The 24,865-nt window shown below is 41.6% G+C and overlaps 1 protein-coding gene across 1 annotated transcript in view; it reads right to left on the minus strand.

The window, feature by feature from the left end:
• Positions 1-7,331: 7,331 nt before the first annotated feature.
• Positions 7,332-24,865, minus strand: part of LOC136284991 (ovostatin-like) — a 29,203-nt gene continuing 11,669 nt past the window's right edge. The window contains exons 16-36 of the mRNA XM_066175552.1: positions 24,253-24,423; positions 23,556-23,685; positions 22,409-22,502; positions 21,554-21,782; positions 21,214-21,340; positions 20,468-20,589; positions 19,755-19,806; positions 19,333-19,416; positions 18,172-18,348; positions 17,607-17,688; positions 16,577-16,733; positions 16,023-16,097; positions 14,564-14,729; positions 13,793-14,013; positions 12,468-12,683; positions 12,215-12,339; positions 11,930-12,020; positions 9,455-9,526; positions 8,795-8,897; positions 7,948-8,022; positions 7,332-7,482 (exon numbers count right to left, since the gene is read on the minus strand). Coding sequence (XP_066031649.1) covers positions 7,970-8,022; positions 8,795-8,897; positions 9,455-9,526; positions 11,930-12,020; positions 12,215-12,339; positions 12,468-12,683; positions 13,793-14,013; positions 14,564-14,729; positions 16,023-16,097; positions 16,577-16,733; positions 17,607-17,688; positions 18,172-18,348; positions 19,333-19,416; positions 19,755-19,806; positions 20,468-20,589; positions 21,214-21,340; positions 21,554-21,782; positions 22,409-22,502; positions 23,556-23,685; positions 24,253-24,423 — 2,547 coding nt within the window. The 3' untranslated portion in view covers positions 7,332-7,482; positions 7,948-7,969. The remainder of the gene's footprint in view (positions 7,483-7,947; positions 8,023-8,794; positions 8,898-9,454; positions 9,527-11,929; positions 12,021-12,214; positions 12,340-12,467; positions 12,684-13,792; positions 14,014-14,563; positions 14,730-16,022; positions 16,098-16,576; positions 16,734-17,606; positions 17,689-18,171; positions 18,349-19,332; positions 19,417-19,754; positions 19,807-20,467; positions 20,590-21,213; positions 21,341-21,553; positions 21,783-22,408; positions 22,503-23,555; positions 23,686-24,252; positions 24,424-24,865) is intronic.

A 24,865-nucleotide genomic window follows, 5' to 3' on the forward strand; every position in this document is an offset into this window, starting at 1 on the left:
GAGTACCTGTATAGGAGCATGATTTTCTCTAATATCCTGATATGTTTTATGATTGTCTCTTCTAGTTTCTTGCTAGTCTGTGAAGCTTCCTTCAATAGAAACATAGTGCACATAGGGTGGCTATGAAATGTTTTCCCTTATGCCTTCAAATTTTTCACAGAAATATCAAACCATATGGAAATGGAATATGGTGAAAGGAGCAGGTGGTTCCCCAGAGGTCTCCCTGTGACATGGTGTGAGTGCTTAGGACACAGACAGCAGACTGAGGTTCTGTTCTGAAAGCCCACCTCACTGTCGTTTCTGTTGCAGAGGATCTCTACAGATTCTACAGTTAAGGAGCTTCCCTAAGGATCAGGCTTTATTTTCTCTGCAATGGGATACCCATACCAGGAGCTGCCAAGAACAGAAATTCATTGACAAGGGCTTGAACTTGAGCTGACATTGTGGAAAAATGAGATGACCAGTACTGCAGGTTCTTGCTTTTCTTGGCTTTTTTCAGGGAGTTATAAATTTATTGTAACATAATAAAGTGTTCATTCCAAACAAGTCAATTTGATAATCAGCACAGCCCAGAAGCTTCCTGAGTCTACTTTTGAACATTTAATCAGAGGATTCAGTGGATTAGGTGACATTCAAAGGTTGTAGAGGTAGAGAAGAGTAGTTGTGTATAACTTACTGTTATAACAAGCAGGTGTTTTGCCCCAAATGTAGGCTGGATTTGGCCAGAAAGTTCACTGTTGTATCTCTAAGAACTGGCACTAGTCACAGAGTCTTCTGTGCGAATATACCTTCTGAACAGTAACCAAAAGAAAGACAGAGATTACCCATGCATCCTATTTCCAATTAATTCACTGTACTAGTTTAAAACCTCCACTAATCACAATGAAGAAGGTGCATCTGAGAAGGAAATAAACAAATGATGCATTAATCTGTAATAGAGAAGTCATTGAATTAATAGTTTTGCAATGAAACAAGTCCCCTGGGTGAAAATAAAGCCACTGTAACCTTATCACAACAAAGGAAAATGGAGGTCATACCATTTTCTTGGCTATAACATATAATAACTTTTCTTTCACAGGAGAATCAAACAACATTCCACTGGATGCAACAAAAATGTTGTTTTCAGGGCAAATATTTACTAAACCATTGACATTTGTTTTTTATGATTGTTATTTGCTGGGTACATGTCTTTGCTTTTCAGATCCTACCCATTCTTTTTAACTCAACTGCATACGTTCAAGAAGTTTGTGAAGATTGCTCTGTGGGGAAGTTAGAGAGATGATACTTCATCACCAGGTCTGTATTTCATAGAATGATGGAATGGTTTGGGTTGAAATGGACCTTAAATATCATCGCGTTCCAACCCCTCTGCCATGGGCAGGGACATCTTCCATTAGACCAGGCTGCTCAGGGACACATCCAGCCTGGCCTTGAACGCTGCCAGGAGTGGGACATCCACAGCTTCTCTGGGCAACCTGTGCCAGTGCCTCACCAAGTTCACAGTCAGGAATTCCTTGCTAATAGCTAATCTAAACCTGCTCTCTTTCAGTTTGAATCAATTCCCCCTTGTCCTGTCACTAGATGGGCTTTTAAGTAGTCTCTCTCCATACTTCTTGTAGCTTCAGGTACTGGAAGAGGTTCTTGGTTTTGGATAATGTTGGAGAAATGTCAGCGTACAGACAGTTTATCTTGCATTCTTGACTCAAAAAGACGTTTTTGCCAGCCTAACTTTGGATGTTACCCAAGCCATAACTTCAGACCTCAGTTACTTGTGCTTGGCTGTAGCACACACAGAGACATCTGTGTGTTTGTAGATGAAGAGCAATGAGACTGAACCTTGGCAACAGAAGAATGAGCTGTCTGATTTAGTTAAATTTGATTTAGTTATCTTTGTTAAAAAATGTCCCACCAGCTAAGTACAGATGTCTTTCTGCCACTGAAACAGTTCTGCTGCAGCCATAGTTCGACACCAAAAATTGTGCCTTTATGGTTGTGGTTTGGTTTACTTGAGGCACTAGATATGTTCTACCAGTACAAGATTATCTTCACAAATAAAATCTATCTTGCTGTGAAAAGCTATAGTAATACTACTCAACTGCAATTAATTTTTTCATACAGGGGTGCTTAGACACAGTAATTTCTGTGCCTTTCTGTGTGATTTCTTGACCTCAGAAGTCACTCACTATTACTGAAAGGAGCTGTATTTCTTTCCTGTGGGAATCATCAAATGGCTTTAGGATAATTACACCAGTCTCTGGAGCTCCATGTTTTTTTCCTGTTTTTGAAGCATTTGTGGTTGCTAACATTTCATATAATTCTAGTACTCCTTCTCACTCATGCAGCATAAACCCAGTTTGGATGTCTCTGCAAGATCTGTAACCATATATTTGTGATGTAGACACTGTCAGCTTTCTTGTGAATGGGTTAATTGCTTCACTCAGAAAAAGATCAGTGCAAAGAAACTTGGTCATCACAGACAGAAAAATTAGTTGAAAAGCACTGAATCTACCTGTGATTTTGGCTATGACTGCTTCCTATAAAAACAGCTTTAAGAAGATTAGATTGTAACGATTTGTTCAGACATGGTAAAGGTCGAAATGCTTGGTTTGGCCCAGGTGTTTGGGGAACAATACTGAAACATGGTAACTACAGATAAGGTTCTGCTTGGTCAATAGGGTCTCCAGTCAAGCATGCAAGATTTCTTTATTGTTCTAAGATATGTGTGCCTTGGCAAAGTCCTCTAGCTCCTAAAAGGATGGTGAGGTCATAAAAGAAAATACATATATCCCTAGTAGAATAGTCACAGCTTGATTTTGATGAGTGATGGGATTTTTTTCAACAATACGTGGTGGTGGGGAGGGCTGCAGTTTATTTCAGGGGTCTATGATGCCTGGAAAAGGCAGCCTTATAAAAGATGAAGGTAGTTGAAGGTCAGCCTGTTGCAAGGCTTCAGTGACTCTGTTGAGTGTGGATGTGGATGTGTCATCCATAACCTGCTTTCAAAAAGGAGACCTTTCTCCACATACATGTAGAGGCTGAGTTCTGAGCAGGAATAACTGTGAGTTGAAGTATTAAGCCTGTCTTTGCTGTGCATTTTTGGTGACAAATGCCAGTGAAAGGTGAGTGAAGCTGGAATCTGACTACTGTCACAGCACCTGCACAGGCCTCAGAATGGATACTAATGGATATACAAATGGAATTACCTTTCCTAGTTATACACAGATTACCTGGCAGCTTTCAGGCTAAACTACGAATGCAGTGCTATAGTTAGGCTAAAAAGAGAGTCTGCATTTCTTTTGGGAGTGCTTTGCAGTTTTACTCTCCTTGCATGGACAGGAACAAGAGTTTTTCAGGCCTCTTTTCTTTGTGGTCTTTATAGGCAGCATCAAGGGTTCAGCTCAAATGAGAAGAGCTCACCAATAAAATATCTGAATAAGCCACTCAAAAAATCTCTGGTATTTAGTAATTCATTCTTCACACTTGCAAATATAAATCAGGTTTTTATTAAAGGGGGAAAAGAAAATACTTAACAATGAGCACCAAGTAGGGAACATATGACATGCAATCCGTAAAATGTAACTAGTTAAGGTGGGACAACTAGTCTGGCTGCATGTTCCCCCCTAAATCTCCCCTGCCTGAGACTGGTACTGAGAAATCATCTTGTGTACCAGGAGCTGATGCAAGCTGCACATGGTGTTGTCATGCATTGGCTTTTCTAGCATGCTGAGGGATGCCCAAACTATTCTCTGACCTTTTCACCTCTGATCAAACCCCTTACCCTTTGTTTCTATTTCTCAGCTGTGCACAACTATCCTCTCTTCATAGCTGCAACTTCTGCACTCTGAAGATAGAAGCATTTGCTTTCATTTCAGGTGACAATTTGTGACAGGCGTATGTAGAAAAAGTAGCTCTCTGAGGCTTTCCTATTGCAATGGCTTTTCTCTGCTTTATGGAATGCCTGTTCTAAATTTCATTCTGCAGAAATTACTCATAAATGCATTGTAATGACAGATTTGTAAGTGTTTGAGGCCCCATTAGTCCCTCTTATTTTCTTCTCCTTCCCTCCATCAGTTTAGAGTGGAACAGCCTTCCCTGGCTGGTTGTCCTTCTTCTCTAGACTGACTTGAGAGGGGTCATAGAGTTCTGCTTTCCCTTAGGAATTCAGCCATCAGCCTACAGGTCCTACAAGGGTTTTACTTAGGTAATCATACTCCTGAAGTCTTTTCCTGCAGTTTCAGGCACTGTTGACATAAGTTCTGTCTGAAGTGCAGGTTGGTCTGTGAGAAGGGAACTACAGAGGAGCAATGTTTTTACATGTGTCTTTGGATGCAGCTTTGTGGGCCAAAGGAAATTTATTGGACATATTTTCTGGGGAAATGCTACATGTCTAATCCAAGTGCTCTTAGAAAGGAAGGGTGGATCTCACTTCAAGGCTGTAAAATGATATTATCAGAACCAAGAGTTCATAGGAGAGGAATGCAAGACATCAGAACTACGTCTTTTAGAGCAGGGACTACCTCTTCTCATTTCTTTGAAGTCTGTCTTCAGTGTAGGCATGATACTGCTAGGACTTGAATGGGAAAGAGAACTTGGGGTTAGGAGTCTCTCACAACTGTCTGATAACACTAAATGTTGGAGGCTCAGTCTCTTTTTGAGTACTTTGATCTTTTTGCCATTGACCAACATCTTGCTTCTAAATCCATTTTTTTGTTGCTACAAATAATTTTTCTTTCCACTATGACATCCCAGAAATTGAACTTGTTCCAGACACACTATGGAAGGCGTGCAAATGCTATTCAGAGCCTGCAGCTTTCTCTCCCTTTATCTGTTATTATCTGCTTGGCAGCAAAACAATACTCTTGTGTTACCTGATATATTAATTGCACCACTTTAAGGATGCCCCCCAGGGAGAGCCTGTTTGTGCCTTCAACCCCTGACCTTATGCCTGAAAAGTTTTTGATTCATTCCCCTCACATAAAGGTTATTTCTGCTTTGTCTCCGGTGAAAATATATTCTGCAGCTATATATTGAACTGCTGAGCACTGTACAGAACAAGCTGGAGGATCTGTCCTTGGTGAAGACTTGTCAGTCTTTATTATCTTTTATTATCTTCCTAAACAGCTGAGGTTTCCAAGTTGTCTCAGAGCAAAGAAGCTGGCCTCAGGCAAACAGGATAAGAGAAAGTCCTGATTGTTCTCTTTCGAAGAACTAGGATTTTTTTGTTGTTGTTATTGACCCATAAATGAACAGCACTAGGCAAAACTGTCTGCTGGAGAGCACTGTGTGGAAATGAGGGAGTGACTGGAGCATCACATCCATGTCTAGTGTTACTCATAGTTGCTCATAGCACAAGTGTGTTGCTATTACACAAAATAGTGTCAGAGTCCTGGCAGTTTATACCTCTGGGAAAAACTTCCAGTGCCTGTCCTGGCACATTTCCGTGGACTACAGCAGATGGGTCCCATAGGAACTGTACCTTTTTGCACACTGAAAGTGAAAGGGAAGATTGATTCATGGTAATTTTAGAGTTCTAGAGCATCTTTCTAACTATTGCAATCAAAGAAAACAGTGTAAAAGTATTTGCCATTTTTGGAGATGGGATATGGCCCTTGCCATTTTCTGATTGATTCACATGGTCCTACAAGCTCAGCATCTGAAGTTCCTTTCAATTGCTACATCTTCACATCTGACTTCACAAGATGCAAACTCCATGAGAACAAAAATTGGGTCACTAGTTGCACTGCAGTTAAAAGAGATAAAGAGGTAAAAGAAGGCTGTAAAATGCAGATTTTGCTAGGTACTGCTGGCATTGTTCCATCCACTCTCTCTCAGCCCAGTGTTTTGGAAATTTGTAGTGAAGTTTAAATGCTGTGCTTTTGAAAGCATCTGCATTTCATATCAGTTTCCATCTGACCAGGCTTGCAGTGGCCATTCACTGGAAAGGCATTAAACAAAAGCTTTTGTTTAGCAGCAGGCCGAGTTTACACAGCTGAGGAAGGTGGATTGAAGTAAGCCTGACTGACCCCTCTTGAAGCTCACACAATCTTTTTTGCTGACAGAGATGGGAGAGCAAGGGGGAGTTTGGGGTCAGTTGGCCCCTTAACCTCTCCAGAGTCATAACTTACTTCTCAGCATGTGTCTGTCTGTAGCAAAAGTCACCACAGGTCTCATGCAAACATGAAAACATTGCTTTCAGTGTGACTTTTTGGGTCAAGGGTTGTGCCCAGGGGTTGCTTTGGATGGGAAGAGAAATGCTGGGGATAGAAACTCAATGTCTTGAGCAGAATTGAAAGACTTGAAAGCCACTCACCTAACAATATCTTTTTTCTTATTATTATTTTTTTCACAAGGTCATTATTTTTTTCGCAAGGTAGAAATTTCCCCAGAATTGTCAGGGAAGAAACTATTCTTGTTTCTTGATAAATCAAGCTTATACACACACACACACACACAAAAAAAAAAAAAGAAAAAAAAAAAAAGAAAAAAAAAAAAAAAAAAAAAGGAAAAAACTAATCCAGATAACTCCATTCCCATATTTCTGTCCATCCTAAGGAGAATAACCAGAAATAACCAGAAATATAGGTTCTATAGAACCTATATTCTATAGAAATATAGGCACATGTGCTCATAAATGTTGCTTCATGCATCAAAGTGCCCCTTCAGGCTCGCCTGCATGCACAGTGCTACCACATGAAAAGCTGCTCTGTGCCTGATGCTTTCACATGCCAGGTGGTGTGTGTACAGATCTGAGAGAATCAGGGCATGGGGCCAGGTTCTCAAGGGTGTTGAGGCACTTGGTTCTCATCAGCCAGAATCTAAACTCCCAAAGAGCCTTGGGTTCCTATGTCAAATTCCTCATCTGCTTCGAGCAACTCCTTAGCTGCTTCCCAAGGTCTCCTAGGTCCTGGTGTTGCTGAATTGCTGAAGTCGGCTTTTTCTGCTGGCACTGGACTCCAGTGCCACTCTCAAGCTGAACACCCCTGTGCTGGTTAGGTTCTGCTGGGTCGGTCTTAGAACAGGAGACTGCAATTGGTGTCTTCCCCAAGTCCTTCCAAACCAACATTTAGGTTCTCCCACAGCTTCCAGATTTCTTTTGCATGTTTCTGGGATTACACTGAGCCTGAAGGTCTCTGTTGTGACTTCCCCGTCACAGTGGTTCTGCACTGTTAGCTAGGATTGGTTTCACTTGAACTATCTCTGGGCAAGCCTGACATCCTACTGAACAGTGCTCTCAGGGTGTGCACTGGACTGCTCCTCTCCTACCACACCCTGGGCTGTTGTGTTCACCCTGTTCTAGACAGACCGAGGAGTGGAGACTGGGACAAATACCATTGCCAATCAGAATGTTTTATTACAAAGGGCAGTAAAATATGAGATGCTAATTTGAAGAAAACATTTCTTTCTAGATGGAGGCAGAACTTCCACAAAAGTTGTCTTCCTGTGGTTAGAATTCTGTCATCTGCAGATGATTCAGTTCAATTGCTGAAAAAGGTGAGGATCAAAGAAATTTCTTCAGGATTTTCCTTCTGGATAGTGGAAAGACCAAAACAAGTAAAATCTACAGAAACAACAGCAGCCCATTATTCTCTGTGATTAGGATTTCTTAAGGGGAATCTATGGCCCAGAACACATTTCAAGCCTTTACCTTTACACAAATCTCCCACTGGAATATGTAGTAAGTTTCAAAACAAGATGGATGGTAAGAGTCAACAATTGCACAGTATCTCCCTTGTCAGGAAAAGGACTTGATCTGCAGTTTCTAATCCACATTGCACTCAGTTCTTTTTAAAGTGTGGGCCAGAATGGGTCATTCTGATCTACAGCAATACAGGATTTGCTTATTCCTCATTATTCTACATGTTTTACATTGTGCTTCCTGAAAAAAAAAAAATCTCTTATCCTCTTCTTGTTCTACAACTTCTTGCCTGATACTTTCTGAATCATTACCTCTTCTGGCACACATCTGATTTCAGTTGGAAGATGAGGAGCAGGGTGTGTTGTACTCTGAAAGGGCATATTCATCTGGAAAGAAGAAAGGAAGAAGACATTTGTATGAGAGTGAGAAATCATTCTGACCCCAGTCTATCTGCACCTGTCATTACCATGCTACAAAACAGAAGACACTTGCTAAATTTTGTGGTAGACTTCCAATTGTCAAGGCACGCAGTTGCAGGGCTGCATAGTCAGAGACCAGTGCACTGACCATGTTTGTCAGGACACATTATTGCTGTCATCATGTAACATGTGGATCAGGTGGCACAAAAGGCACTCCAGGGTCAATTCTCTGACTACTGCTGCTGCTCCTAATCTGCTAGGATTCAGTTCAAGAAAGGTGGTCAGGCACTTATTTTTCTTGTTCTAGTTACTTAAACTCCTCTTTTGTTGAGTGGGACTGTCATTCCTACTTAAGTATCTAAATTCCACTAAGGAAGATATGTTTGCTGCAGCCTACTATGACAATATTAAGTAAAAAAAAATTAACTAATGCAGTTCAGGGAAGTCAGGAACACTGCTGCTTTTGAGTTATTGATTTTAACCATCATGTCCAAACTGTGGAAAGAAAGCGGAAAGTGTCTTTTTGTATGTGTTTGGTAAGACAGAATCTCTCATGTATCAATTTCTTATCTGCTTTATGTTGAAATGAAGCAAGAAATGTAAACACAGGAGGGCAGGAACTGTTTATGCTCTGCAAAACCTTTACAGTCTAGCAATCAAAACCAGCAGAATTGCCAAGTGGGTCTCTCCTTGTCTCTCCATTGTCACAGGTGTTACCGAGGCCAGCTGGGTCACCTACCTGTTTCATAGTAATCATATATATGTACAGGCACTGGTTTGATGTCTGAGACAGGCAGGCTTTGCTCCACAGGGAAGGAGAAGCTGATTTCCTTCTGGGAGACCTGGAAATGGCAAAACAAGCAGATGCATCAGAAATTCTCGTAACTATCCCTTAGGCTAAGGTTGAACAGATTCATTTCTGAAACAGACTGTGGGACAATGTGCCATTCTACAATTCCCTCCAGTTTGTAAACTTGATGTTAAATCAGATAATTGTTTAAAAGCTGTTGCTATATATGTTTTGTGGCTAAAATTGTGTGCTCTTTTCTTTCTTCCTCTTCCTATTTTCATTGCCATTTGCCCCGACCTTTTTCCCTGTTAGTGCGGGTTTTAGCACATCAGCATTCATCCTGTAATCAAAAATTCCTATTAGTTTCTTTCCTTGCCTTCTCCCAATTAAAATTACCTTCAATACTCCTAAGAATCTTCTCCCTACTTTTCTCCCTTTATTACTTTGATTGCAATATCTCCATTATCCCCTGTGATGTAGGATTGAGTGAAGTACCTTTACATCTTAAAGGCATGGGTATTGTTAATATGCTATTAATAAGATTTTTATCTGGGAGCCTGTTTGAAACTTCCAGTTTAATAAAACTGAAAGGAAACCTCCCAAACTTACCTTCTGAAGGTAGAAGAGTATGTGGTTGTTCTTGATGTCTACACGGTCCACAACAGAATTCTCGTACCGAAGCTTTAAATAAGGCAAAATACAGCAATGTCAGCACGGGAGACTAGCCAAGGGGACTTACAGATGCCACAGCAAAACGCATTTAAAGCGACTGCCGTGCTCCTTTTATCCCACCCCGCCATCTAGTCGCCAAAAAAAGAAATGCAAGCTGGATGTTTTTATAACCTGATGTGTGCAGAGCAGTTACAGTGGTGAACAGTTCCACCAGTCAGCTTTGATACTTCTGACTTTCACCATCAACCTAAGAATTCTCTCATTTCAAAGGGAATTTAGAATTAATTTCTGTAGCTCAAGTTGACTCACTTTCTCGTCCACTGTATGTTTTAAATAAAAGTTTAAAAACATTTAGAAAAGAATGTGAACAAAATTATTTTAATATCAAAACATACAAACGTAAAATATTCCAAACTTTAAAAAATAGCTGTTTTTGCCCAAGTGTATATGAAGAGGCGTAGGATGCCAAACAGAATAGCATCTCAACATAAAAAAAAATCTTCCAAAGAAAATTTATCAATCTTATGTAGTTCTAGCCAAAATTATAAACACACAAAGGTATGAGCAGACTCTACAAAGAATTTCATTCTTCTTTTTTATCTACTTGAAAATTATAGATCATGGCTTGAAGGTAACTCATCTGTTGTGAACCTAAATTGTACTAGGAACCTAAGCAAGGTGCTTGTCAGTGTTGTCCCCAGAATTGTCATCATCATGACCAAATTTCTGGATAGCAAAGGAGGAGGATAAATAACCTCTTTTTTTTTTGGTTGTTTGTTAAACTGTACTGGAGAGGAAGAAATAACTCTTGCCAAAGGGATAATAATGCAAAATTCCAATTAAAGCAATTTAACAATGGCAGAAGTATTTCTCACACCGATTCTGTTAGGCTGTGTGACTACAGACTCATACACACAGACAATAAGGAGCGTAGGGAAACCCCAGAAACCTGAGCAGAGCCACTGGGGCACTCTGACCCGCTTCCCCTTGGGCCAGTGACCAGCCCATTGTCAGTGTGAGACCCACCAGGTGAGTCTACAGCAGAATATCCCCAGTTTGCCTTGAAGACTGAAAGGGAATGCTGCCTACAGACCATGGGGCTGAGTATAGGGTGCTGAGACTCAATAAGAGGTTATTGCAGGGTTTTTGGGGGAAGAACCAGAAGTAACAAAGAGAGGGATAAAATCTAATTGGAAGGAAAATGGGTGGAAAACAAGATAAAAGAGGTCTGTTGCATATTAACAGGTTGGTGGTCAGCACATTTGTCTGCCCTGCAACTGGTCACCACAGCCTCTCCTGCCTTCTTAATAATTTCTGCTCCTGGCAATTTTCCAGGGAGAAAGGCTCTCTATTCCGTGTGAATGTGTGTGTAGGGAGTGCAAGTCACTGAAGAGAGGATCAGAGATCACAGGGACAGTGTGCCTGGAGTGCCAGCATCCTGAGACACCAGACTTCAGGATTGTAGTGGTGGGGGTATGTATGTCAGCATGTGGTCACTAGTGATGAACTGGAATAGCAGCCACCTACTGAGTCAGGCATAAACCTGTCTGGAGACACCAGAGGATCCAAGACAGCTACCAAGGGACCAGGATGTCTGAGCCTATTTCTGCAGAAACCATGAAGTCTTGGAGGTCTAGAGCATCTAGTGGAGACTTACTTGCATATCTCTGTGTGGATGTGTCTGTTTGACATCACTGTGAAACCAGGGGACCCCAGCTCATCTGCTGCATGTTTAGGAGTGCTTATAGAGGCCCTCACTGTGCATACCTGTGGGTGATGGGCACCTCAGTTCCAGGCACTGAAGTGGGGCTCAGGCCTTGAAGGGGGAACATGTCCAGGTGCCAGCAACTCAACAGAACAAGGGTCCAGGGGCAGCTGCTGGGCAGACTGAGTGCCTGAGGACAGCTACCATAAGGTGCCACATCATGTATTTGCATGTATATATGTGCTTGTGTATAATTATGCATTTATTTATTTCTCTTTTCTGCAAATGAGATTTTAATCTGATCAGGCAGAAAAGGGAACAGGATAAGGCCAATTGTGCTGTCTGTGTTTGTGGAAGTGCTGTCTTTCCTGTCTACTGATCTGTGTGGCACATATATTATGTATATATGGATATATACATGTGTAGTGTGCATGTCTGCTTTTTTGGGCATATACACTGAACTTTGCTCTTGGTTGGACCTGAGGATATGAAGTCTTAGCTCTCCTGGCCTACTGGATTTGGCAAGTCCTGACAGATTTGTCTTCAACACATAAACAGCTACAAATTTGAAACACAGAGCATGTGAGAAAAGTCTATGCCCAGGGACTTTGCAGCATTCCTAGGGCTCCAATTTGCAGGTTACAGACTATGTTTATAAACTTCCTATGTTTTTAAGCTTTATCATTCACCTTGGACCAAATTTTTACCTTTTTCAGGGAAGATTCTTCAGGAACAAATCCTGAGAGCATTTTCACATCGATAATAGCCATGTTGGAGACATTGCGGTCTCCTGTGTAACTATAATGAGAAAAGTTCTGTTAGTCTGGTCTGCAAATGGAAAGGAGACCAGTGAATGACATTTTTGGCTCCCAGTAATCCTGTTTTTCTTCCTACAGCTGCAGAGCAGCAGTTAACTGCCTGTACTTAGATCCTTTCTTGGATGCTTTACCAAACTGTGAAAGCAAGGGGGTAGGTCAGTAAAAGGAAGTTACCTGGCAGAGAGGACAAGGTCAAACTTTGGTGGATGGCTGCCTGTGCAAGACACATTTGCTGCCCTTACGGACAGAGAGAATCCTGCAGCTTTTTTTGGCAAATGGATATTGTATCTCAGGGTGGTCTGAAAGAGATAGAAAGTGTGAGATAGTCACAGACTTAAAGGAGAGCATGACATATGGAGAGGAATAAAGCATGGAGAGCCCCCTGCTTAGTTCCCAGAGGGCTGTGCTGAGTTCCCAGCTTGCTTACCTGCAGATAGACGCAGCCACTGCCATTCACCTCCACACTGTAACTCCCTGGAATGGTGGGTAAGGAAGCCTGCTGCAGTAAGAAGCGGTTCTTGTCATTCACCTGGAAAATCTTACTGGGGGTCTCCATGAAGTGGACTTCGACTGTATTGAGACTTTTTTTGGAGAAGGTGAGATATCCATACTGGGATAAAGCTTGGAGAGCAACCACAGTGTCCTGAAAAGTAAAACAGAATCCCCAGTTAGATACCTAGGTGTAAGATGATGCATGAGATTAACACAGCTCCTATTTCCCTGATGCTTTGTCAGTACTCAGTTGCAGGGAAACTTACTTTGCAAAGAGCCAAGCAGACAAGACACAACTTCTTGTAGAACTTGTCCTGGTGGACAAAAAGCTGTGCCTGAGCCACCAGTGTGCTCTGGTGAGAAGTAAGTCTATCTGTGGGGCATTAAGAAGGGTTTTGGCCTCTCTACTCAGCCCTAGGGAGATGTATCTGGAGTGCTGTGTCCAGTCTGGGCTCCTTAGTACAGCAGAGACATGGAACTCCTGGAGTAGGTCAAGAGGAGCCTCATGACAAGAATGATTAAGGGACTAGATCATGTCTTACAAAGAAAGGCTGACACAACTGGGCCTGTTCAGCCTTGAGAAGAGACAATTGAAAGAGAATCTCACAAATATCTGAAGGGAGGATGTCCAGAGGATGGATCCATGCTCCTCTTGGAGGTGTTAAGCAATAGGAGAAGAGGCAATGGGCAGAAACGGATGCACAGGAAGTTCCACCTGAACATGAGGAAGAGATTCCTCACTGCGTTCCACCTGAACATGAGGAAGAGATTCCTCACTGCGCAGGTGACCGCACACCAGAACAGCCTGTCCAGAGAGGTTGTGGTGTCTCCCTCACTGGAGATGTTCAAGAACTGTCTGGACAAAATCCTGTGCCATGTGTTCTAGGATGACGCTGCTTGAGCAGGGAGACTGGACCAAATGACCCCCTGTGGTCCCTTCCAGCCTGACCCATTCTGGATTCTGTGATTCTGGAGCAACAGATTTTAATTATCACAGAAGACCTGGGATAATGTTGTGTCAGCAGTGACTGCTGTCTGTGGCTAACTTGGAACTCAGGTAAATTCTCATTGCTTAAAGCCAAATTATGTGCAAAGCCTTAAAGATCATGGTGTGTCTTTGAGAAGGCAACCCATGCAAGCGCCAGTTATCCAGTATTATTCAAATCCTTATGCAGTCAGAAGGATTTGTCATTTGTCAAGATTCAGCTTGTAGACTGTACTGCTCCAAGACACTTTCTTTTTACCACCCTCAGTTGTTACCTGGGTGGAGGAAAAGCCACCATATGGGTTCTGTTGTTTGATAAGCCAGTACACAATGCGGGAAATATAAGATAAGTCTTCTGGAGTGTGCTTGGTTCTGTTGAGCCAAGCCAGGAGCACGTAGCTGGTCATTTCGATCTCAGCAGAAGGGGCGCGGAAATAGAAGTCAGAGAAACGTTCTGCTGGTGGCTTGTTTTCTCTCTGCCAGTAAACCGATCCACCTGAAAACAGAGAAGTAGAGTGTAAAAAGCATGGGAAAAAAAAGAAAGTTTTTTCAGATCTTGGTGTCCTGAACTGGGTAAGTTTTACTTCTGAGTCGGAAAAGAAAACAGGAAGGGATGGAAAGGGAATTAATAAAAGCAGGCTGTATAAGACAAAGAGGGATTGAAGTGAAGGCAATGTAGTAGAAGGATGCTAAGGCAGTTGCAAGCAGGAGCACATGACATAGCCAAGGGAAGTGGGTTTGTTCAGCATTACAAGAGGAAACTAACTGGAAAATTAGGTACAATCTTTCAATACCTTGGGCTGAGACATGCAGGGGACTCTCTCTCCCCCTAAATTATTTCAAAATTTCATAGATCAGGCCAAAGCTCAAACTTTTGTGAAGCCAAAAGAGACAGAAAAACTCCTAGAGATAAATTCAGTAGCACAGCAGGCATGAACTGGGAAGGGAGAGCATTCATGACAAAGCTGTGCATCAGAACAGCTTACATGATACGATAGGCTATTCCATCAGCTGCATTGCCTCTGCCATGGCCATGCTGCACTTACCAGCCCTGACAGCTGCCCCGTCCAGCTGCTCGAGGAAGAACTGGCGTCTTTCCTCTCTGCCAGCTAAGCCATAAACATAGGCAAGGAGGGCCTGGTTATACAGGTTGTGGACCCCACTGTTAAAGGCAGTCTCCAAACAGTTCATGCCACTCCGAATGACAGGATGCTGGTAATGCAAAACACAGTAGGGTGTCAGGTACTTGGATTTGTGTCTCCACACAATACTTTTTAAATACTTCCATCATTGCTTAAGCTGCAATCTCTGACTCTTCATACTAGAAATGTACACAATCCATGGCATGTTCAAGGGCCTACAGAGTGTATCCTGTAAAAAAATGCTCTTCCAGTCATGCTGCCTCCTTTCTGCATTTATTTGGAGGCAGCACAGCCAGAATAAGGGAGCACTGTTTCTATTCCTGACTCATGAGATGACCCTATTCAGGTGAAACCTTTGTCCCTTGGTTGCTATAGCAATAAAATGTGGACCATTTTTACAGAACTATGTAAAGTGTATTGACTCTTCATGATTAAGCAGGCTCTCCCAAATGGATATTGCTCATTTGCTAGCTATAACTACCAAGGTAACTCTTCACACCTTTTAGCCTTATTGACTATCTCTGTGAACTCTTCTTCATCTCAGACATCACCAGCACACTACTGACCATGTCGTATCTCTGCAGCTTCACTTAAACATGTGGCACCAGGTTTTGGAACTTCCTATGAGGTTATTGGAAACTAAATTTTTGTTGCTATAGAACTATTTGATTCTGCACAGTGTTTTATCCTATTGGGCTTGTGTACCTTGATGATGGCCCATACCCCATGTCTGAGGGATGTTCAAAAAATCAGCACATCTAAAACATGTTTGTCAGATTTGGAACAATTCTCCTCCTCCCCATTACATGAAGAACAAAGTCAGCATAAAAACAAGGTTACGAGGATATGCAGGAAATATATTACAGAGAGCAGACCTTGACTCTCATTTCCCAATGCCCAGTACTACAACCAGCAGCTCATTGTTTCCTTCCATTACTAAGATTTCCATAGGGAAATGGAAACACAGCTTGGAACTAAATGCGCAAAGTGAGTTTGTAGACTGAGGATTTGGATAGCTTGAACTTCGGACTGGGAAAATTCAGAGAAAATTCCAAAGTGCACTCTGGATGGAGTGGGCAAATTCAGTCTGGATTTTGCACCTACTTACACTACCATTGTCTAAAACAGCTGGATTCCTCAGGGGTGTTTCAAGTGAATCTGTTGGCACTGGATATGTAACTGATTTGTAACACTCATTAAATACTTGCAAGGTACTGCAGGGCTCTGAAAATGACTGTCTACATTCAACTACTGTCCTACAATCAGTATTAGAGTTCCTCATTTTAAAGGAACACTGACGTGAGGACTGTGACTTGTGCAGCTTGACAAATGGCTGACTGAGCTAACAGCACCAAACACCTACTGCAGCAGAGTGTCCAGCTTCCAGCAATGATGCCACGACATAGGCTGTGAGGGAGTATTCAGCTTCTTCTCCACCCTGATGAAAAACAAGCAAAGAGCTGGTTAAGAAAAATGTCCTAGAAAGAAACAATATATGAATTTATTCATAGTTCATATATGAGTTTAGATTTGAGATCAGCAGTAATTTCTGTCTCCCTTTGTGCACATGAACAAGAAAGATCAAATTCATGCAGGATAAAGCCAAAGTAATTGACTGCATCTTCTTGACTTTCGTATTCGTGTAATAAAGCAGACAATAGCTTGTGGCTGAGCACCCAATGCAGTGGCAGAAAACAAAACCCAAGACTTGTAACTCAGAAAGTTCTACTTGTTTTTATCTCATCATCAAGAGCACACATAAGAATTATGCCCTGCTTGTATAGGAGAGACACGAGATAACAGTACTAGGAAGAGTAAGGGTGTGGTGAAGAGTTAGGCTTGTGTCAGGCTTGTGTCTTATCCAAATAAACCCAAATGGCAGGACTGGAAGGTTGCAGCTATACTTATCTCAGTTACCTTCAGAGCATTGTTGAAATGTGATCCAGCATTTTCAAAGCAGCCATCTGACTTCTGCTTGCTTGCCAGCCAGATCAAAGTTTGAGACTGGACGTTGTCATCAATGTAGATGTAGCGCTTGGCTTGCTCCAGTGACTTGTACACAAAGGCAGTAAGCCTGCAGGTGACCCAGAAACAGAAAGCAGGTATGGTGTGAACAAGACCAAGGACATTTACCAGTGCCTAGGATGTGCATAGAAAATGTCATAAAAAGAACTTCATAAAGCTTGAGGTAAAAGAAGAAAGTGTTTTCTAAGTTTTAAATAAATTAAATACTAAAAATTGACCTGATATGTCTCCATTACTGTGCTGAAACCATTATTTTAGAGCAGTGGTAAAGTATAGACACAGCTTGATGACTGATGTCAGCAATTTCTAGTCTTAGTTAATTGAATTATGAAACAAACCAGGTTGGAAGGGACCTTTGGAAGCCTGTTCAACCACCTGCTTAAACTAAGGCAAACTTAAGAGCTGTATCAGGCTGCTCAGTCTTTTGTCCAGTCATGTGAAAGTCCCTAGGGAAGGAGATATCCACATCCTCTCTGGGCATTTGTCTCAGTGCTACAGCTTTCTCCTGGGAAAGACTTTTATTCCTTCTACCCACCTGGAGTTGTCTCTGTAGCAACTTGAGTAAGGACAAACTCTTGTCCTTACTCTGTGCAGCTCCAACAAGAGTCTGACTCTGTATTTCCACAGTCCCCATCTAGGCTGCAGAAAAGTTTACCAAGGTCTCCCATTAGCATCTTCTTCTACGGGCTAAACAAATCCAGATCCTTCAGTTTCCTGTTGAACATTATGTACTCCAGCTCCCAACAATCATACCATCCTTTTGTTGCCCTCTTTCCAGTTATTCATTTCTCCTTTACTAGGAGATTCAAATTAATTGAACTATATTCATTCATCTATTAAAAATAAGAATCACTGAATACTTGGATCTTTTTTCAAAGCCTAAAGATCCTGTTCTAGGGAAATGGAAAATGTCATCACTTACCATACACTCCCTTCTCCATCTCGTAACCCAAAGGAGCTGTAGGATCCATCCCGGTGTTTATATGATAGCTGTTTCTGGTAGCCTGAAAACACAGCAAAGAAGACACATTTTCTAACCACAGAAAAGGATTAGTTCTGCTGTTTGTTCAACTGAAGCAGTAAGACTTTTGGATTTTGTATCAGATAATGTGTGTCTGGTGAATAATGCCAAGCACTCTGAATTCCAGCTGCTTTTGCTCCTGGAAGAACACCATGTTGCTTTTGGGGTGCTCTCATTACCTGCTCCTATGCACTTATCATGGTACTGGAATTCAGAGATCAGTGCTCACCATGTAGAGCTGAAGAGTTCAAGGCAAACAATCGCAATACTAGATCACAGAATCTCAGCTTATTCTGAGATGGAAGGGATCAACAACGGTCAAGTCCACCTTTTAACCATGCAAAGAACCTCAAAATTCACACCATCTGCCTGATAGCATTGTCCAAATGCCACTTAAACTCTGTCAGGCTTGGTCCCGTGACCGTTTCCCTGGGGAGGAAGATGGAAGAATCTGAAAACCTCTTACCTGTGGATAAATAACCAGTACCCCTGAGTCTAATTTCTTCAGTCAGCTGCCCAGTCTTATTCAGATAATCCAGGGCGTAGATGTTGGGTGTGAACAAGGCCATGTTCTGCTCTCCACAGCCATAAGGCATATGGAGGAGGTTATCCATGTTCCGCAGGGCTGTACCCAAAATGTCTCCTGAAGAGTGAAAAATGTATGAAGTCAGCTCAGCTCAGACAGGTTTTTATTACGCAGCATTATACATTGGCCTATACTTTCTTATTAGGAACCCAAGGGCAATGACTAATACAGAGTAATCATATTATCCAAAGACACATAATAGAAAAAAGCGCTGATTTGTCCTCATTTTTCATTTCTTATCAGGATGACAGACACCTGGGATAAACTGAGAATCAGAGAGAAAAAAAATGAGCACCAACACTGGCTGGCATGACTTCTGAGAAACAGCTATGAATCCTTGGAAGGGTTATATTTCCCTGCTCTTGACAACCTGCTTCCTGTTTTTGCACATGCATGTGAAAATACTGTGTGGGGTATGATGCTGACGTGCTGCAGAGGCTGTAATTGCACAGCATCAGCACACCTCACACAGACACAGGCTCCCAAACCAACTGTGTTTAGAAAACATTCTGGGTTCAGGACCTCAAAAAATTTTCACTGAAGGGAACCCTAAAATCTTATAATGAAGACTTTCAGATTAATAGAGTTGATTGGGACCTGAAACTTTTATTCTATGGGAACTTAGTGACTTACAAATGTTTTTCATTATGTAAAATGGTAAATCTGAAATTATGCAGTCAGCAAAGTTCTGAAGATTTCTTTCCAAGAAATTAAGATAATTTTTTTCAAAGAAGTCTGTCTTATGCTGCTTTTCATTTGAATCGGCTGTTCTACTACACTGAATTGGATACGTTAATGCAGTATAATCTGAAATGCAATATAAATGGAAATTATTGGATCATTTTGTCCTCTCTTGGTATGAGAGAATTGTGATCAAATTTTGCCTCTCACTGCCATTTTCCAAAGTAGAAAACTTACCTTCTAAAATCAGGAATAATTACTTCTTCAACTTTACATAAATTTTGTGTGTGTATACAAGAAGGCACTTGGTGCAGCACAAGAGAAATGCCATTTTGCATTTAGTCTAAGTATTAAACTTACCAATGACAGAAAAATAAGCTCTGGCTGATCCTTGCACTAGGTTTCTTGGCAAGCTGAGAGTCACTTGTTCAGAAATCTTTTTACCTGATGAGAAAATGTGAAAAGAAGAATTGTTAAAATTATGGGGTTTTTTTTACAGAAGTCTTGGCTGTTATAGTCTTCAGTCTGGGTAAGGAAAATACCATAGAGAGTTGCCCAATGACCCAAAGGTATCTGAAAATCCTGAATTTTAGTCTAACACCCTGACCTGTGTCCTAGTCACCCTAGGACGCCCTGACTATCTCTCTCCTCCTCTGGAAGGGTCTCTGGTTTTGTAGGACAAGATCTACAAGACAGTGAATCAGTTCCAGTTAACTCCCTGGAATGACTGACTGACTGACTGACTGAATGAATGAATGAATGAAGGAATAAACTTGCCTTACCTTTTGCACAGACGAGGGAGCTCTGAGTCAACTCCTTTTTAATACCTTCAGGCTGTTTGATTGCAGTGAAATGAGAGAAAGAAAAATGCAGAACTTCACCATGAAACCATGACATTTAGCAGTGTAAGACAGTATGTGAATATGGCTATCCAGACCATGCACCTCTTGTACCCAGTCCTACCCTAGCCTCACTAGAACATCTCTTGGTCTATGGCTTCCTCTCTTACCCAACATCCTTTCCAGAGCACCTTCCTACTCAAAGAGCAGTTAAAAAATAGGTCTTTCTAGCCTCTGAGAGGGACTCTGTCCTATTAATCCTATGTAGCTGTTGCTTTATTATGCTCAAGATAAACTCTTTTCCTTTTATATCTTCCTTCCACCCTCCTCCCTAGTATTTGAGTCACATTCTAAAGGTGCTTAAAAGTAAGGTATGGATTCTTCTCCCTTCTGGCAACATGGACTATCTGGACGCATGGTCATGGTCCCAAGAAGGAGACACTGGGAGAAGGACAGTGGATACTGTGACCACCATGACTTTCACTCTTATTTTAATATGGAGAAGCCTACTGTACACAGGTACTGTACTCTCTCCTCACTGTACCTCCCTCCCTCCCTCCCTCCCTCCCTCCCTCCCTCCTAATTGCTTCTAACCCTCAGCCACAGGAATTCCAGTTTCCACAAGACAGAAAGCACCTGCAGATTTCCTACTGTACCTCAACAAGCAGGGTTTGAAACAAGGTGTCACTGTAAATGGTCTCCTCTTCTGGAGATGCGCTGTTCCCACTACCTTCGGTGTTCGCTTTGGCCTCAGCAGTAATTACAAATTTCACCTCACCTGGAAAGCCACCCAACAGCCCAAGAAAATGAAGTTATCTTCAAAGTCTACAACTACCCCTGGTCTTGACTGCCTCTTCTAGGCTGATGAACTGCTGAGAAATGTGTTTCCTCTAAAGACAGCTCAGTAAAATCAAATTTCATCAAGATGCCATATCTGTTTGTTAGTGGAAAAGAGTGGTTGCCTGGGGCCCTGGTTTGAGGAATGAAAGGGGTCATCCTGGCCAGAAAATGGACATTCAGTACAAATTTCCAACTCTTCTTAGCCTTGTACTGAATTTTCTCTGGCCTAGGGCAGTGTTGCAATAATTTAATTATAGCTCTTCTGCCTTTATTCATATTTCAACTTTTGAAGCACTTACACATGCAAGTAATTACAACTGCTTAAAAAAAAAAAAAGACAACGTGGACTTGAAGGCAGTGCAGATAAACACAGCTATAAAAGTGGGAAGGAGCAGTGTCCTTATTGCCCATTAACAATCCAATTAAAAATTATTAGGAAATTTATTAGCAATTAATGAAGCTGTCCAGAAATGCCTGCTTGTGGGTTACTGATGCTGCCCTAAAGGGTGGGAGTAGAAAGATCAAACAGGGATATACCAAGGTGGTAAAAAGACAAACTTACCCAGTTTTTGGGGGCTAACAGTCCAAATATAGGTTTTTCTTTCATTGGCACACATTGTTGCTGTGTTGCCCCCTGATGAAAGGATCTCTGCCTCATAGTCACTTGACTGTGCCAGTATGGCACTGATCTGAGACAAGGAAAGAAGTAGCAAGATTACAAATGAAAGAGAATGGCCTCAAAATCAGGCTGCAGAGCAAAGGAGGCGGCTGCATTACTCAGTATTTATCGTGTTTAGCTCAGCACAGTACCCACACCCTCTGCTGAGGTTCCTCCATCAAGAACAAAAAGATTTCTGGGAAACAAGCAAACCACATAGGAAATGAAAGGGAACTTGGTATACCTGCACACACTTGTTGAGGTAGTTGAAGACATTGGCTATTAAATTAAATTTTTCCCCTCTAGTGACAGAGTATGGCCGGGTGAGGTCCACAAAGAATGGTTGGAATGCTGTCACGGAAGCAGGTGGGGAGATGCCAAACCCGGCATCATCGTGCACACAGAAAGCACTGGCTTTCCATTCTGTGATGGTGTCAGGAATGGTGTAAGAGACATCAACCTCTCCTCTGGAACTGAAGAGAGTAAGAAACACAGAATGAGAAATGATCTTTGGAATTTTTCAAGACAAGTTATAGAATAGGCTTTCTGCTTGAGTTAGAACTTCTGTTTTCATCTCACTTTCTACAAGATGCTTTTCCATATATAAAAAAAAAGTTATAATGTTGAAGTAAAGATAAAGGTGCTGGTTAACTACATGTTTAAGCACTCAAACACTCAACTTTTTAAATTTAGAAATACAAATTGCTGAAAAACCGGAATGCCCAACCACACAGATTAGAATCAATAAATTTAGATTAATGTTCTAAAACAACTTCTGAAGGCATAGTTAAGATGGAAATATTCTCATTGTAGATATTATGATAGCCTGAAAGAAAACAAAATAAAATTAACTGAGTTTTTTTTCTGCTGAATTAAAAATTGGATGAAAAATAACAAGCTCCTTCTCTCTCTCCTTAATAATAATTTCATATCACTCTTAGCCCCTATTTATTTCTCCCCACCAGAAAGACAGGAAACAGGGCACAGAATATTTGTCTGCAATTGTCATTGATCAAGATGGGAAAAGTAGGTTCCATAGTTCTTTCCCAGAGTCCATTTTAACTGAATGAATCAACTAAAAAAGGAAGAACAAACTTACTCAGTGTTAACCAGTTCCCAAATCCAGGTCTCGGGGAAGTATTTCCGAACACTGGTGAAACCACCAGCACTCCCACCAATAATCCTTGACTCATCTAGAAGTGGGGATATTATTAAAGGATAGTATTAGAGACATAATGTGAGAAGAATCTGAACTTCTGTCAGACATGCTTCACCACCACAAATTAACACTAAGTATCCTGTTTGAGCTTTTTTTATTTTCTGTCCCCCCATATAACAGGGAAAATTCCAAGCGATATGGGGCTATGCGAAGAAACAATTTCTTATCTATTCTCTTTTCCCATGGGAAAATACTGGAAATATTAGCTGTTTTACAAGATATTTCACTTCATACTGAAAGTTCTTGTCATTCAGTTAGTAAAATGTGTTCCCCATCCTCTACAACTAGCTCTCTCTGATTTGCAAATGGGCACCAGCAGCCAGTATTGTCATCAAAGCTTGTAAATGTTTTACAATGATTTAGAATCACAGAATCATTGAAAAAAAAAATCTAGGTTGGGAGCAACCCCTGTAATTGTCTAGTTCAACTTCCTGAAGTAGGACTAACTTCAAAGTCAGATCAGGTTGCTTCTTGTGCAGCTCAGTTCTGAAAACCAGCAGTGATGGAGATACCAAACCTCCTGGAGATCCCCTTCTAGTGTACTACAACTCTCATGAGGAAGAACTTTTTGCTAGTGTTGAATAACACTTTCCTTTGTGGCAACTTAAGACTGCTACTTTTGCTCTTTTGCTGAGCTATCTGACTTGATGGTGAGATAATCATAACTTTTGTTGTTCTATAAAGGCTTTGGAGACTATGTGCTAAGAGTACCACATGCTGTGTGAAGTCTTGACTTTTAAATATTTAATTGAATTATGATTTGATGAAAGGTTCTGACCTGAAAACCCCTTAAAGCCAATATCAGTTTATAAAAGAAGCAGCATCACAGTATTCCCTGTCTTTTCTATATGCATCTGCACCTGAAACAAAATCGATTCTACTGCAAGGACTGCCAGAAGGAGATTACAGGATGCAAACTGGGACTCACAGGCCTATTTCCCCAACACCCCCAATATACTGTCTGTTATTTTAAACAAGCAACAATTTTAAAGGTCGGGTAGACTGCGACTGGAGATACAGAATGAACTTTTTTTACCTGAGCTCTTGAGATTGGCATCATAATAGTGAGAAGGGTAATTTTCCATATCTGATCTCTCTTCATTGCACAGAACTGGTTTCCGTAGTGCAGAGTTGGTGAACACTTTCAGACCCATATCCTAAATGTGAAAGAATCTATCAGATCACGCAGGGCATTCACTAGCTGCTAGTGCATATCACTGATTATTTTTCTTCATTTCTCCCCTCCCTCATCCCATTTTTTCGGCCTTGAATGTCTCAGCTCTACCTCGCCAACCTCTGTGTATTTCTTATGGAGCAGTGACACCTTGTGTTCTGCAAAGAGCAGTGATGATGAGTCTGATGTTGGCCTCATGTCTTAGGGCACAGGGCCAGTGGGCGGCGGAGTCCAGTGTATCAGGGACCAAGTGGCCTGCATCACAGATGCAGATCTTTACAAGAAATGCCTGGAGTCATAAGCCAAGACCATGGTCCTGCTTTGGAAATGTCTACTGAACCATGGGCAGCAACCCAGTGATTTTCTAGCAGTGATTTTCAGACCTCCTGAGTAAGTGATGAGGAAAAAAGGAAAGAAATTGTGTGATTGGAGGCTTTAGGCAGTTTCAGGCATCAGCTGCCTTCTCTCAGCAGTAAGAGCCACCACCTGAGAAAGTTGAATGCTAATGCAGATGAATTCTTCTGGAATCCCTCCCACACTGACCACATACCCTGAAAATCCTGTAGACATCTCCATCACGACTGACATTCACAGGTTCAAAGTACAAGCCATCAGAAAAGATGGTTTTGGATGGGGTACACTGCTGTGGCCTGTCATCTTCCAGGTTGAGCCCATTGTAGTAATAGCCATATAAATCACCGTGACCAAGCTGGTAGTACACCTGGAAGTCAGAATGACTAGTGTAAGCACAAGGAAGGTCTCAAGCAGGTGCAAAATCACAGATATTCAAAGCTTATGGTGGTCCCTGAGCAGTCCTGTAGACTTTGGTGGGCTTAACTAGTGATGCCAACCTAGAGATGAATAAGCAATTTGGACTGAACTGTACTCTCCTCCGTCTGAGCTGCAATGGTTTTGTGGAGTGAACTTGAGCAGAAAGCATGGAGATACACTCCATGTGTCACATAGCTGTCATCTACAGCTTTTGTTCTGGGCCCAAGGTCTATCTGAGCTGTAAAAATGCAGTTTTGACATAATCACTCCACAGTGAGGAAATATGCTGTCAAGGATTTACATAAGGCATATTCTTGGGGTATATGTTACACTGCCATGCTTCCCAAAAGCAGTGTTGTGCTATCAGTTTCTGTCTTCAAAGTGTACAATTG

The sequence above is a fragment of the Chamaea fasciata genome, unplaced genomic scaffold (assembly GCF_029207755.1).
Source record: "Chamaea fasciata isolate MVZ Bird 193981 ecotype frontalis unplaced genomic scaffold, bChaFas1.0.hap1 SCAF_2, whole genome shotgun sequence".
Lineage (NCBI taxonomy): Eukaryota > Metazoa > Chordata > Aves > Passeriformes > Sylviidae > Chamaea > Chamaea fasciata.